Source organism: Ceratotherium simum, chromosome 15 (genome assembly GCF_057802395.1).
Source record: "Ceratotherium simum simum isolate JZ-2026a chromosome 15, ASM5780239v1, whole genome shotgun sequence".
Classification (NCBI taxonomy): domain Eukaryota; kingdom Metazoa; phylum Chordata; class Mammalia; order Perissodactyla; family Rhinocerotidae; genus Ceratotherium; species Ceratotherium simum.
In genome coordinates, this window is record NC_141914.1 from 38,508,869 (window position 1) to 38,523,110 (window position 14,242).

General features: G+C 49.6%; 2 protein-coding genes across 3 annotated transcripts; one reads left to right on the forward strand and one right to left on the reverse strand.

Annotated features, from left to right (window-relative positions):
- The first annotated feature begins 2,694 nt into the window (after nucleotides 1-2,694).
- On the forward strand, nucleotides 2,695-6,221 carry THPO (thrombopoietin). The gene is made up of 5 exons (XM_014783123.2): nucleotides 2,695-2,722; nucleotides 2,959-3,086; nucleotides 3,377-3,463; nucleotides 4,910-5,077; nucleotides 5,316-6,221. The coding sequence occupies exons 1-5, from the start codon at nucleotides 2,710-2,712 to the stop codon at nucleotides 5,970-5,972; spliced, it is 1,053 nt and encodes a 350-aa protein (XP_014638609.1). The 5' UTR covers nucleotides 2,695-2,709; the 3' UTR covers nucleotides 5,973-6,221.
- Nucleotides 6,222-9,476: 3,255 nt separating this feature from the next.
- POLR2H (RNA polymerase II, I and III subunit H) lies at nucleotides 9,477-13,623 on the reverse strand. 2 transcript variants are annotated; one of them, XM_087439917.1, is made up of 5 exons: nucleotides 13,347-13,623; nucleotides 12,062-12,145; nucleotides 11,885-11,978; nucleotides 10,783-10,866; nucleotides 9,477-9,845 (listed from the first exon to the last, which is right to left on the reverse strand). In XM_087439917.1, exons 2-5 carry the CDS (start codon nucleotides 12,108-12,110, stop codon nucleotides 9,728-9,730), a joined length of 345 nt encoding a protein of 114 aa, XP_087296043.1. In that variant the 5' UTR covers nucleotides 12,111-12,145; nucleotides 13,347-13,623; the 3' UTR covers nucleotides 9,477-9,727. The 2 variants fall into 2 exon arrangements, with proteins under 2 accessions (XP_087296043.1, XP_004424717.1); XM_004424660.3 differs by lacking the exon at nucleotides 13,347-13,623 and adding an exon at nucleotides 13,118-13,311.
- Between the last annotated feature and the right edge of the window lie 619 nt (nucleotides 13,624-14,242).

A 14,242-nucleotide genomic window follows, 5' to 3' on the forward strand; every position in this document is an offset into this window, starting at 1 on the left:
AAGGTCAGGCCAGGAGGCCCCTGAGGACAGAGACTGTGGGGAGACCAGGACTGAGGGGAAAGCAGAGGAACTAGAGCCAGGGTCAAAGGAAGAGGGGGGCCAGCGGGAGGTATTTGTGGGGGAGGTTCAGCAGCTGTCTCTCCTAAGAGAGGGACACATGGGCCTGGTTATTCCTCTTGTCACATGTGGAGTGGTAGGAGATGGAAGAGGCAGAAAGACAGGGCAAGCAAAGGAGGGCATGGGCACTGAGATAAATGGACTTAGCTGTCGGAGTCACAGGGCACAGCAGAGGAGCATGGAAGCCCAGCTTAACCCAGCACACACGCCCCTCACCGCGAAGTCCTCTCAAACTGTCCAAACCCTTTCCCCACAACACTGATCCCTGACAGGGTCTTTCTCCAATACGAGCAATACCCACATTCCCACTTGGAAGGTGGGAACAAGACACGACCCCCTAAGGGTTATAGGAAAGAAAAGCAACAAAGCAAGTGCCCTACTGGATTTCAGCAGCAGGTGTGGTACCCAGGGAAAATAAATTTGGACAGCCAGGAACTGAAAAACCCACCAATCTAAAACCAGACCTCTTCCCCAGGAACAAAAATGTCCTGCCAGATTCATCCTGGAAAACCTCAGTTCTTCTCCCATCTCCTCCCCTAGCCAGGTCCCAGGTTTCCCATCTTCTGGGAAAAGACGGATCCCCTATTCAAATCTTCACTGTGGTGTGTGTGGGTGGTTGAGCTGGGCTCTGCTAGTGGACCATGGTCCAGGCAGGGGCTCCAGGTCCAGCGCGGGTAGGAGGAGAAGGCGTCACTTCCGGGGGCCCTCGCCAGTGTCTGGTGGTTCCCTGCTCTCTGATTGGGCAGAAGTGGCCAGGGCAGGCGTGTGACCCCACTGCCGTGGAGGGGCTATGCCCCACTGCCACTTGTCTTCCTACCCATCTGCTCTCCAGAGTGCTGCCTGTGCTGCACCTGGGGCCTGGAGCCCTTCTCCAGCCGGTGAGTGGCAAGCAGGGTTTGGAGTTAAGTGAGGGTAGGAAAGACTGGAAAGAGGAATTGGGCTCTCAGCTGGGGGAGGGGCAGGCAAACTGGAACCTACAGGCACTGACCTTTGTCGAGAAGAGTATAGCCTTCCCAGAATGGGAGGAGCAGACAGAGCAGGGCAGGGGGTGGGGTGCTGGGTTCTGAGGGACTGATCACGGAGTTGGTGGAACACAGCCGGCCCAAAGGAAAGGGAATATGGGCCCGGGGAGAAGTTAAGAAAGGAGGTGTGTTTAGGGCTTAGAGGATACAGCACCAAGATGGACACAGCCCCAATCCCCATTCTTACCCAGTCATTCCTAGTTAGCTTAAGGTTCTGAATCTTGGGGCTGGGGAAGCTGGGTCAGGCAAGCCAGGGCCCAAGGAGAGGGTAATGGGAGGAGGGCTCTTGCATGTTGACAGACCTACAGGAAATCCCAATATTGAATCAGGTGCAGGGCTCTTTGCACAACTTGTGAAAGGAGGAGGAAGCCATGTGGGGGGTCCTGCGAAGGAACTGGAAGGGGTCTGCAGAGGGGGCAGGGAGGAAGGTGCGGGCTATGAGACAGATATCCTGGGTGTTTAAGGTGAGATAAACCGTGTAAGGCGGGTGCCTCACTCAGCAGGTACCCATTCCTGGGCAACTTGCCTCAGGAAGGAAGTCCCAAGACTGTTAGCCCACCTCTTCACCTTGGAAAACCCAGTATTTCAGAACTTGGAATGCAAAGAAAAACTCCAAGAGGCCTTATGTGGTGGGGTCATTAAAGAAAGAATAGAGGTGACCTTCTCCCACAGCACCTTTTCTTAATCTTTTCATCACCAACCTCTAGTGGTCCAGCTTTATTTTCATCCAATTCCCCTTCTGAACCCCACTCCCCAAGCTACCCCTCAGCACACTGCAATGTGTGCTAGCTCCTCATCCTGGCCCTACATCCCGTTTTCCCCTCTCTTCTCCAGGCTTGTGCCACAGTACTTCCATTCTCAATCCCCATCCCAGATTTTCTCCAACCAAACCACCAAGGTTGCTCAGAATTTGAGGCCAATTAAGATGTGTGTGTGTGGGCCGGCCCCGTGGCTTGGTGGTTAAGTGAGCGCGCTCCACTGCTGGCGACCTGGGTTCGGATCCCGGGCGCGCACCGACGCGCTGCTTCTCCGGCCATGCTGAGGCCGCGTCCCACATACAGCAACTAGAAGGATGTGCAGCTATGACACACAACTATCTACTGGGGCTTTGGGGGGAAAAAATAAATAAATAAAATCTTTAAAAAAAAAAAAAAAAAAAAAAGATGTGTGTGTGTATGTCCATATCCTGTCCTGCTGCTCAGCAGGGGGCAGGGGCACCAAACCCATATCAGACTCACTGAGGAACCCTGACAAAGAGGAGACACCATATGCTACACTCACAAGAAAACGTGGGAGCACTCAGAGCTTTGACAGTTCTAGGCTGGTCAGCATCTCAAGCCCTCCCAGGATCTGTTCCCCTAGCCAGGCAGGCTTTTCCTTGAAACCTGATTAAATGGTCATTATTCCTGTCACTTGCAGGATAGATTCCAGACCCTCTCCCTCGGCCCACCTGTGCCCCACCCCACTCTGCCCAGAAGTGCAAGAGCCCAAGCCGCCTCCATGGCCCCAGGAAGGATTCAGGGGAGAGGCCCCACACAGGGAGCCACGCCAACCAGACAGCCTGGCCAGAATGGAGCTGACTGGTAAGAACACACCCAAGGGGGCTGGAGCCAAATCAGAGCACAGTAGAGGGGAAAAGAGAAAGGAGGTAGGCTGCATTGGGGAGGGCTGGGGGAGCCCAACCTCCCAGGAATAAGGATTCTGAGTGGTAGATTCCCTGAATTTCAGGTGTGGGTCCCAAATGGGAATTCCGGGACCACCACCCGACAATGATTTCTTCCTTATCCACCCCTTTCAACCTCACCTCTCCTCATTTAAGAACTGCTCCTCACGGTCATGCTTCTCCTAACGGCACGACTAACTTTGTCCAGCCCGGCTCCTCCTGCCTGTGACCCCCGACTCCTAAACAAACTGCTTCGTGACTCCCATGTCCTTCATGGCAGACTGGTGAGAATCCCCAGGCTCTCTCCCCTCTATCCATTTAACTGGTAAGATACCCTCACTCCCAACACTTGCTCTCGGTTCCCGACCCAATCACTGTTCTTCTAGTATTGTCTTTTTGGTAAGACAACCAACTCCCTATCACCACTCTTTGACAGGGATTATGATTTGTAATCCAGCCCTTCTAAAAGCTCTAGTCTGGATATATTACTCACGGAAGCCTATCTTGCTGATTGGGCCACCACACTCCCCTCTATTTCAACTCCCTTCTCCCCCACCCCAATCTTTTTCAACAGAGCCAGTGCCCAGACGTTAACCTCTTGTCCACACCTGTCCTGCTGCCTGCTGTGGACTTTAGCTTGGGAGAATGGAAAACCCAAACGGTAAGAAAGCCAGCCCTTCCCTTGGTTTCCCTGAGTCCTGTCTTCATCAGTTTCCTACTCCTTCCCATGGATTCTTCAAAATTCTTGAGCTCCCCAAAAATATCTCACCTTCAGCTTGGCCACCCTAACCCAATCTACATTCTACTATGATGATAATCCCCTGAACAAGATGATGGCTTGCAGTCCCAGTAGGTTAAATAGATTCGAAGTTGAACACCAAGAAAAGCTGGATAGAAGTCTCTCATGGCCATGCCTTTGACCTTCTATTCCCGTTCAACCTTCTTAAGTTGGCATGAAGAAGTAAGACTGATCTGTCATCCTCAGATGACACAAAACTGGGAAGCACAGCTAAAATAACAAAAGACAGAATCCAGATTCAAACTGCTGAAAGGCTAGGTCAAAACCAAGGTGAAATTTTAACAGAGATATATATAAAATTCTACATGTGTAATTGAGTAAAGTCCTATTCCAGCTTTCAGGCCACGATGCCCCTGCTTCCCTCAGATAAACTTCTAGCCCTAGAACTTACTATGAAAAAGACCTGGGAAGGTTGAGTTGACCCCAAACTTACCATGTAACATTACTGAAGCAGCTATTTAAAAAGCTAGTGATTCTAGGCGGCTTTAGATGTTTCCACATTGTGGAAATATTCCTATAAAACTCTATTCTGAGTGGACTGCACTTAAAAGTACTGGTCTGAGTACTAGACATCCTCCTTTAGACACATGCTAATTTATTCAGAGGGACCCAGAAGGCAGAAGCAACCTGAACAGTGAGAGGTTAGAAAACATGTTACGTGATGAATGGTTTTAAAAAAAAGCCTGTCTGATTAGCTTGGAGAAAGTGGTAGTCTTGTGGTACAGCACGCAGTGCTTTAGTCTGAGACTTAGGAAACCTACTGGGAGGGAGCATTCCTTGGAAAGTCAGTCTTCTACCCTCAAGATCCCTAGAATTTCCTTTTTTCCCTCTAGTCTTCTAGGAGGACTGGGCCAGGGAAGGAGGGCAGTTCCTAGGGATCCCTTCCAGTTCCAGCTCGGCCATTGATGAGGAAGCACCTTCCCTCCATCTTTATGATGGTCTCATCTAAGTTAAAAAAACTCATGATCCTAAGATTTTGTAGCAGAAAGAGTAATTTGCAGCACCAGAACCAAGAAGCAAAAGCTATAATACGGCAGATTTCAGCATACTGTAAGAAAAAAAAAGAACTTTTCTGACTGAAATTAAGTGTAAGACCAGGCTGGGTTACCGGACACTGGAGTTATTCAAGTGCAGGCTGATGACCAATTGTCGGGATACTGTGAAGGAATTCCTGTGCTGGGTGGGACCTTGGTCCTGTCCAGTTCTCAGCTCCTATGACTCATTCTGCTGGCTACTCCTCCAGGCTCCCCACCCACTATTACCATGCCCTTTGAAGCTGTCCGCTTCTCTCTTCCATCTCTTTCCCAGGAGCAGACCAAGGCACAGGACGTTCTGGGAGCAGCAACCCTTCTGCTGGAGGGAGTGATGGCAGCACGGGGACAACTGGGACCCACTTGCCTCTCCTCCCTACTGGGACAGCTTTCTGGACAAGTCCGCCTCCTCCTTGGGGCCCTGCAGGGCCTCCTTGGAACCCAGGTAAGTCTCCACTCAAGGAACTATAGAAACTGTCCTTTTCTGACTCAGTCCCCTTAGAAGACCTGAGGGAAGAAAGGGGAGTTCTAGAAATCTTGAGTGTAGAAGACTTGACCTACTAAGGAGTGCTCCCTCCTTCCCAGCCATGAAACGTGGTGTTGGTACCCTATCATCCCCGTAGACGAGGGAGGCATGATATCTGGCCCAGGTTTCTGGCCTCAGGCCCATCCTCTGCCCTCAGCTTCCTCCACAGGGCAGGACTACAGCTCACAAGGATCCCGATGCCATCTTTCTGACCTTCCAACAACTGCTCCGAGGAAAGGTGCGTTTCCTGCTGTTTGTGGTAGGGCCCACCCTCTGTGCCAAGCGGGCCCTACCCACCACAGCAGTCCCAAGCAGTACCTCTCTATTCCTCACACTGAACAAGCTCGCAAACAGGACTTCCGGATTGTTGGAGACAAACTCCAGTGTCTCAGCCAAAACTACTGGCTCTGGACTTCTGAAGAGGCTGCAGGGATTCAGAGCCAAGATTCCTGGTCTGCTGAACCAAACCTCGAGGTCCCTAGACCAAATCCCTGGACACCTGAACAGGTCCTTGAATGGAACTCATGGACTCTTTCCTGGACCCTCACCCAAGAACCTAGGAGCCCTGGACATTTCTCCAGGAACTTTGGACGTGGGCTCCCTGCCACCCTACCATCCGCCTGGAGACTCTCCTTCCCTGACCCGTCCTTCAGCTGGACAATACACACTCTTCTCTTCTTCACCCATCATGCCCACCCCAACGGTCCAGCTCCAAGCCCCACTTCCTGACCCCTCTGGTATCATGCTCAACTCTCCCAGTCCTCATCTAATTGCAGCCCACTCTCACTTGCAAAATCTGTCTCAGGAAGAGTAAGGTACTCAGGCACTGCCAACCATCAGCATCGTCTCCCATGTAAAATCCCCTTACCCGGAGGAGAGGCCCCGGGGTACAACTGCAGCTATCCCAGATTTCCTGCTCTCACCTGACGCCCAAAGCCCTGGTAAACAGGGATACACAGGACAGAAAAAGGGATCATTTTTCACTGTATATTATAAAACTTCAGAAGCTATTTTTTTAAGCTATCAAGAATATTCACCAGAGCAGCTAATTATCTTTGGTCTGTTTTCTGCACAAACTTACAATTTACTAATTCTCTATATGCTTTTTTCATACGATAATTCTGCAAAGGCCTGAAGTGGCCTGTGAACAGAGGTAGAGACTAACCTTATGTCAGAGACAAAAGAGTTTTGATTTTCTACTCAGAACGAAGGTTAGTCTCTTTTCCCCTTTTACTAAGGTTAGTCTCTTTTCCCCTTTTACTATCATTCTCAATGGGACTCTGATCTCCTTTTTTTAGGGGCAATCCTTACCCTTGAGAAATGAATGAGAAGTTGTGTCTCAGAAAGGCTGTCCCTACACAATAAACAAAACTGAGCCTATATAAATAAAGAATAAATGAGAGCACCCAAAAGCTAACTGAAAAGCAAGGGAAAGATGTTCCTCTCAGGGGGTAACAGATCTCCCCCTCCAAAAAAAAAAAAAAAAAGCTAACAGGAAACCTTGGAGAGCCTCACACCCCAGGTAAGCCTGTACAGACAGTTCAGTCAAAACCAGACCTGGAGGTGACAGCTGAGCAAACAGCCAGAGCCTCAGCGGCACAGCAGGATGCTCCAGCAGGCCTGGGCTCCTGCCTCCCTCCTGTGGAGGTCAGGGGGAAGTGCAGGAAGCGGCATGAGTCAGGCTCCTAGGGCTCCCACAGCAGGAGGGGCCAGCACAAGTCAAGTACAAGTTGAAGACTCATTTCCCAATTCCCAGAAGTGCTCAGTATGGACAAAGCGGCCCTATGTGACCACCATAAACTCTGCTAGGGGAATCTCTAGAAAAGAAGCCAGGCTTATGGGGCTTTGCAAATAAATGCTGTCGTGGTGCTTAGGAAGAAGAGGTTTATACTGCCCCAAACAAAAACTCCACTGGAAAGGTCAACGCTACCTCCAGAGGCTCCTTTAGGAAAACTAATGGAAGCTTTTTCCTCTCCCCACTAACTCCCCAAAGGAGAGGAAAGGCTACCATGTGGGTAGAGGAGCCAAGAACCCAGAGTTCAAAACACCACCACAGATACCCTAGGATCACTAAAAGCATTCGAAAACAGTAGAAAGCCAGTGTGCCGGGAACCTTATGTACATTACCTTTTTTAACACTCACACAACTCTGTAAGGTAGGTATCATCATGACTATTGTACAGATGAGGAAACTGAGGCTCAGAGAAGCCAGGCAAGTTCCCAAGGGTTTCACAGCTTGTGAGCAGGAAAAGAGGAAACACCCTAGGCTGACTGAGTCTGGGGCCCACACTCCCCACAGTGTGGTACACTGTCCAATATATCACTCAGTGATTCTATTTATTGGGAAAGATTTCCAAGTCCTTAGGGAGTAAATACATCAACAGTTAAAGAGTTCTGAGTAGAAAACCAAAGGTCTTGGTAGGGGTGACCAATTTAGACATCTCCAGGTGTCCCTATCTCCCATCATGGACCAAACAGTTGCCATGGAGAAGGAATCAACAAATGCACGAAGCTCAAAAGTGTTGTCCAAATCTTGGATGGTGTCAGTTTCTCCATGGGAGAGAATCAGTTTATCTACACTACAAATTCCAGCATGCAGTCAAGGGAATGGTAAGTAGAAATTTTAATTCACTGAAATACTAAAGTAGGTTAAGTCTAATGAATCAAATGAAACACTTGATGGCACATGAAGGCCAACACCTAGGACAAGATATGCCACAGGGACCAAAGACAAAGAATTAAGGGTTCTCAGAAGAGTCAGATGAGAGACAAAGATGGCAAGACTGCAAGAAATATGTAGCCAGAAAGTTCCAGGCATCCAGTATTGGCACTTGACTTACTCCAGGGCAAATGCAAATAACTCATGGGCTTCTCCAGTGTGGACTAATCTGCCCCTACTGAGGATCTAATCATTCCCAAATCATTCTGTCTGGCTTATTCTGTCCCTTCTTCCCTTTACACAAAAAACAAAAACCATCACAACCAGAACACTCTTATCTCTAGTCAACTGTATGCCAGTTTTCTTTCTTCTGCCACCCCAGGGCAGCCAGGACACTCTGCTGCCCCACAAACTATTATTGGTAATTAGGTTCTCCCACTCTAACCTAAATCCATCTGTCTCCAATGCACCCCACTGCCCGCCACTGTCCACCCCCCCGCAAAAAAACTTGACTCCACAGAAAGGTTTTAGGATTCCATAGGTTAGGATTTCCTAATCCATCCAAAGGTTAGAATTTCATCCCAACCCCCACTGCATCTCTTATTCCCCCCAATCCACCCCACAGTAAAGCAAAAGAAACACCTTTTCCTCCCCCCTGCAGAGGCCATTCATTTTCAACCCATTTCCCTAAACACTATTTCTAACACCTCATGTAAAGACCTGAAAATGATGGGGAAGGAAATACCCCAGGCATCCCAGCAGGCGGACGAGCTCCCATGGCAAAACCGGGAGATCAAAAAAGATCAAACTGCTTAATACACACAATCTTTTTGGATTGTTACTCCAAATTTCCTAGGGGAAATCAGAGTCCTGTATACTTTCTCAGGAACCTCAAATGCCAGGCTGAAGACACAGCTCCTATACTGGAGTCCTTGTAAGCATTGCTATTTCAACTTTGTTCTTCCCTCATTTTTAAGTTAGTGACCGCAGTCAGGCTGCTGTATTGTCCTGGGCACTGGCACTGGACTGCCAACCTCATTGGTATTGCTGCCCTGTCCACTTCACTGGTCTGTACAGCAGCTCCCTGTTCAGTGTCACTGGTAAGAACCACCACCGCTTACCCCCTCTCCAGGTCACCACTAGAATGTAGAGCAGAGAGCTAGCTCCTCTGCCTACTTCCATAAACACCAAATCCACTCTTCCTGTTCTCTTCATAGTTGTGTTCCATGCCTGTGTCTAAAAGCCTCCACCCAAAGCCTCCATAAAAATGAACATTTCCAGGCTATGCAAGTGACTCATTCAAGTCAATGTGATCTGACTTCCTAAGAGACTGAAAGTGTTGGAAGGACACGAGCAGGGCTCCTTGCCAATTCAAAATTCTATGCCAAATGGGTGGTATCTTCCGGGCCTGGGGTGCCCTCAGGAGCCAAAAGCACAACACTCTCTCTCCCAGACAGAAAAATCCCATTGGAAGGTAAATGTAGGGGAGAGTCAGCCAGGAGACTAAGATAACCCTGAACCCAAATACCAAAAGGCTGGGCTAGATCCTACACTGACATGTCATCATCTGGCTGTGGACCAGAAACATAATATACCATAGGAGAACTGGAGAAATGGTTTTAAAGTAAATGGAAAAATTTTTTTTAAAAAGGGCAAGGGTGTCTGAAAAAGTAAAGTTTAATTAAAAAAAATCACATACACAAAACAACTTCTGATTCACTTTAAGCTCTCCCACTGGGTCTTTCACAGGTTAGTCAGTTTCCCATTGAGTCCAGACCACCTAAAGATGCAGCCACAGTGGACAGAAAGCCAGCACCTCCCGAACAGGTGAACAACAGCAACTCCACTCAGGCTTGAACGACTGTCCGTGGCCTGAGAGACTAAGCAGCAAGGTTGGCTTCCGGGATGGTTCAGAAGGCCAGTTTTTTCATCAGCAGATACACTCTGGAATCCACTTCAAATCCATGCAGGTTGTTGGCATCACCCTGCAGCCTCATGAGCAGGCCCCCATAGGACACATAGGCAGAGCTGAAACAGAAGACCCATCCCATGAATCTAAGCTCTGGAGCAGCTGCTACTCAGCAGCTCTCCATCCCAGCCTAAGAAAAAGAGGCACCTTCTAGTCCTTTGTCATTAGGAACCAAAATTCAGACAAAGATAAATGCACAGGTATGTGCAAGGCAGTGTTCTCTACACTAGCAAAGGTGGAAAATACTACATGCCCAGAATATGGGAAATGGTCAAATCCATTAAGATACATCCATTTACTAGAATGTTATGCAGCTATTAAAATGTTTAGAGAAAGCCTTAAACTGACATGGGGAAACATTTTTACATAACATTAAGCAAAAAGAGCAGAAGAAAACACTGTAATAAACAATATGATCTCAAAGAAAAAAGTACACAGGGAAAAAAACCTAGAATATTCAAAAATGTTTACGTAAAAGGTTCCCTCTGGGTATGGAATTATAGGTGACCTTTTTTCCTTCTTCACAGTACTTCTCCGCTTTTCAGATTTCTTACAAAGGGCACATATTGTTTTAATAAGATTTTAAAGAAAAGAAAAAATAGCTGGGAAGGGAAAGCAAAGAAAGAGGGATCGGGTTGCAGAGTAGCAAAACACACACAAATAAACAAAAACAAAAAAGACTGGCAGTTTAATCACTTAATGCTGCATTTTGTTCCTGGGGAAGCAATCTTCCCTTGCACTTCACACAGCCAGATGACCAGTTTCCATATGGACCACCGGGCCCTGGGGTCCTAACAAAGGGCTAAGTGAGCAGCCTACATTTCAGACTGGAAACTGCTCCCAGAACAGTTTCTTTCTGGGTCTTGCCTAGGTCTGAGGTGCTTGGGGAGAGGGACCCAACACAGGAAGCATGAGCATGGCCTGAATTTTCAGAGCATAGCCCAAATTCTCAGAACAGGGCGGAGGGAAGGGTTTTCACGAGACCACGGAACTTACAGACGTGTTGCCGCTTCAGTAGAAGTTTCATCTCCCTCAATTCTGTACACTTTCCCATACATTACATACTCAAATTGGTCAGCCCTGTGGAACAACAGTGGCAAAGTTATTCTTAAAAGTAGTTAACAACGGGGGCCAGCCCAGTGGTGCAGTGGTTAAGTTCGGCGCGCTCCGCTTCGGTGGCCAGGGGTTCACAGGTTCAGATCCCAGGCTCGAACCAACACCAGTCATCAAGCCCTGCTGTGGCGGTGTCCCACACACAAAATAGAGGAAGATGGGCACAGGTGTTAGCTCAGGGCCAATCTTCCTCACCAAAAAAAAAAAAAGTAGTTAACAATAATAAAAGGCCCTTTAAAAATGGTAACTGAACTAAGTGCCAGCATTGTAACAGCAGGCACCTTCCAAACACGAGCTCATTTAGTCCTCACAGCAACCCCGTGAGCTAGGTATGACCATCTGTATTTTACTGATGAGGAAACTGAGGCTGAAAGACATGGAGGTTATTCAGTAAATAAGTGGTAGGGCTGAGATCTGAACTCAGTGGGGCTCCAAAAGCCTTTCCGTCACACCAAATTCCCTCCCAAGATGCAAGGCCCACACAGCCCATGTCACTCAGTGGTCATTTCCTCAGCCACCAAAAAGCTACAACTCACAAGCATGTAATCACTGCTCTGGATAAACACCTGGTTGTCTGAATTCTTCAGTGCACCAATTTCCTTAGGGTTACTCAGATTCTGCTGATAATCATTTAGTCCATGAATTAAATACGGGTCTTTCTATACAGGCCTTATCTACTTAGTCCTCAGGCATATTTCTTTTTTTTTTTTGTGAGGAAGTTTAGCTCTGAGCTAACATCTGTTGCTAATCCTCCTCTTTTTGCTGAGGAAGACTGGCCCTGGGCTCACATCCATGCCCATCTTCCTCTACTTCATATGGGACGCCGCCACAGCACAGCCTGACAGCAGTACGTCTGTCCGCGCCTGGGATCCGAACCTGCGAACCCCGGGCCGCCGCAGCGGAGCATGGGAACTTAACTGCTATGCCACCGGGCCGGCCCCAGTCCTCAGGCATATTTCAGGTACTCCTTTCTCCACTCCCTCACCTGGAAGGCCTGTCATCGGTGGGATTGTATTCACCATCATCCAGGGTGCCATCTTCATACAAGGTACTGGCTATGACCAACCGGAACTTGTCACCTGAGAATAATAGCAATATCTGAGGGTGAAGAACAGCCAAAATGGCAAAAAGCCTCCTGCTACTGTCTGTGTTCAACACTTACCCAAGTCTACAGGGTAAATCTGAATGTTCACATCTAAGATGAGGTCCATCTTGAAAGATTCACTCTCACAATGCAGTCGAGACACTGGAGGGAAGTAGAGAAAGAGTGACAGAGGTAACTGCCTGGCCCGAGGCAGATCCTGCAGATCCCACTTTGGGGGACTGTATGCAATAAAACACTCAGTCGAACCCAGTCTGCATCCACTGGCCTCTCGTCTGCTCTCATAAGAGCGCAGGCTCAATCAGAACCAGATATGCAAGAAGGAAAGGGGAGAAAAACTATGGCAGGTGGACAGAATCCTTGGAAAAGAATCAAAGGTCCTCTGGCAACAAGTAATATCCAGGTTCTAGGCCTACCTAAGTGATTAAGAAACAACCTGACTTAGGGCAAGTTATTCATTCATCCAGAGGTTTCATCTTTCTGTGCCAGGCGCCATGCTGAGGGGATTATCGACACATGTAAGAACTAGTGTTTTTCTTGAAAAACATCTCAGTCTCCAGGCAAAGGAAGAGACGCCAAGGAGAAACAATTATTGATCAATGACAGAATAAAGAGGTGCATATCAAGCAGTCAACTCTAACTCACAGAGGAGTTCACAAAGAGCTAAAGATTCTAAGGGCAATACAAGAATACAGGCTCTGAAGTCGCATTACTCGCTGTGCAGCCTTGGGTGGGTTACTTAACCTCTCTGAGCAAAATGGGTAAGACACCGTCTACCTCATGGAGACTCTTGAAAGGAATAAGTAAGACAAAAGAGTGTGTAAGGTGCACAGTACAGCGCCTAGTACAGAGTGGGGAGTGATTAGAAAGATGCCCCGAGTTTACTAGCACCATGAGAAAGGCCCCCCCAGGCACCCGGCACAGCGTGTGTGAAGCCAGGGAGAGCTAGGAGTCTCCGTTTTCTCGTCCATAAAATGTTTCCTCAGGGAGGTCCCTACATCAGGACCTGCCGGTAGGAGCAGGCCACGTGAGCTGGGTGGACAAGGGGCCCAGGGGCGTGTCCCCGAGGAGGAGACTGGCCCCTTACCCCAAACTGCCCCTAGAAACCTTGCTTACCTCGGTCAAACTTCTTGCCCTCCGGGTCAATATCTTTCACATCAAAAATATCCTCAAACAGGATGCCCGCCATGGTGAGCGAGCCACAAGAATAGGAGAGAGGCTGAGGGCGCGACCACGACTAGGTGTACACACACCCCCTCGCGTGGAGAATACAAGCGGAGACGGAAAAGGCAGCGCCCACAGAGCGGCGGCAAAGGAATAGAATAACGCATGCGCACGGACGTACGGGGATGAAGCCACTTCCGCCGCCTTGCTCTCGGGGCTTCTTAACTTCCTCCCCGAACGATTGCTTCCGAGAGGCTTCGGCGTTGAGGGCGGGTCCCAGGTCCAGATAACTCCGCCCCAGGGCGGGGACACAACGGGTCCCACCTTCCGCCGAGGTGGCGCCGGTTCTCGCTGGCTGCTGAGGCTCTACGGCGCCCTCTTCGGAGTCCCCCGGAAGACTGGAATGCGTGCGGGCCTACCCCAGCCAGGGACCTTGATCCTTGGCCCAGAGAAGCCTGGCCCTAGCCCTACCCTGCCGGTCCGCCCGCCCTGCCGAGGGCACAGTCCGCGCCGAGGGCAGGCGGAGCAGAACCACGCCTCCAGAGCGCGGGCCCGGCAGGGGGCTGTACCCAGCTCCTCCAGCTGGCACCGAGGCCCCGCCAGGCCGGCCCGGCCCAGCTCGGCTCTGCTGGGTGTCACCCGAGCCAGGTCCACCCAGTTTGGGAATTTGCCATGATGTCACTATGGCGAAGAGAAAAGCCTGCACTGTCCCCTCCCCTGGTACTGCACACTCCCCGCCACTGCCTCCTTCCCCCACGCCGCCCTTTTAGCCTGGCATTAGCCACATCACACTGCCCTCCTCCTGAGCACTGCCCCTTCATCTTGGTGCTGCCCATTCCTCCACCACTGCACTCTCCCTGTGGACACTGATCTCCTACGTGCCCTTTCATCCTGGCACTGTCCTCTCCCACGGATACCAGCTCTTCCCTTACATTGCCCCTTCCCCTTGGGAGCTGGCTCCTCTCACACTGCCCCCTTCCTGGGCACTGCCCACTCTGTGCTCACTACTCTCTGCTCTGTCCTTCTCCGGACCCTGATAGAGAAAGCAGAGCCCCAGCAGGCCTTTCCCTCATGGTG

Excerpts from the sequence above, each read along its gene's own strand:
- POLR2H (XM_004424660.3), bottom strand. The coding sequence starts at position 13,190 with ATGGCGGGCATCCTGTTTGAGGATATTTTTGATGTGAAAGATATTGAC. Across the intron at positions 12,146-13,117 it reads GGGCAAGAAGTTTGACCGAG|TGTCTCGACTGCATTGTGAG; the intron begins GTAAGCAAGGTT and ends ACTTCCCTCCAG. Across the intron at positions 10,867-11,884 it reads ACCGATGACAGGCCTTCCAG|GGCTGACCAATTTGAGTATG; the intron begins GTGAGGGAGTGG and ends GTTGTTCCACAG.
- THPO (XM_014783123.2), top strand. Across the intron at positions 3,464-4,909 it reads GAGAATGGAAAACCCAAACG|GAGCAGACCAAGGCACAGGA; the intron begins GTAAGAAAGCCA and ends TCTCTTTCCCAG. Across the intron at positions 5,078-5,315 it reads AGGGCCTCCTTGGAACCCAG|CTTCCTCCACAGGGCAGGAC; the intron begins GTAAGTCTCCAC and ends CTCTGCCCTCAG.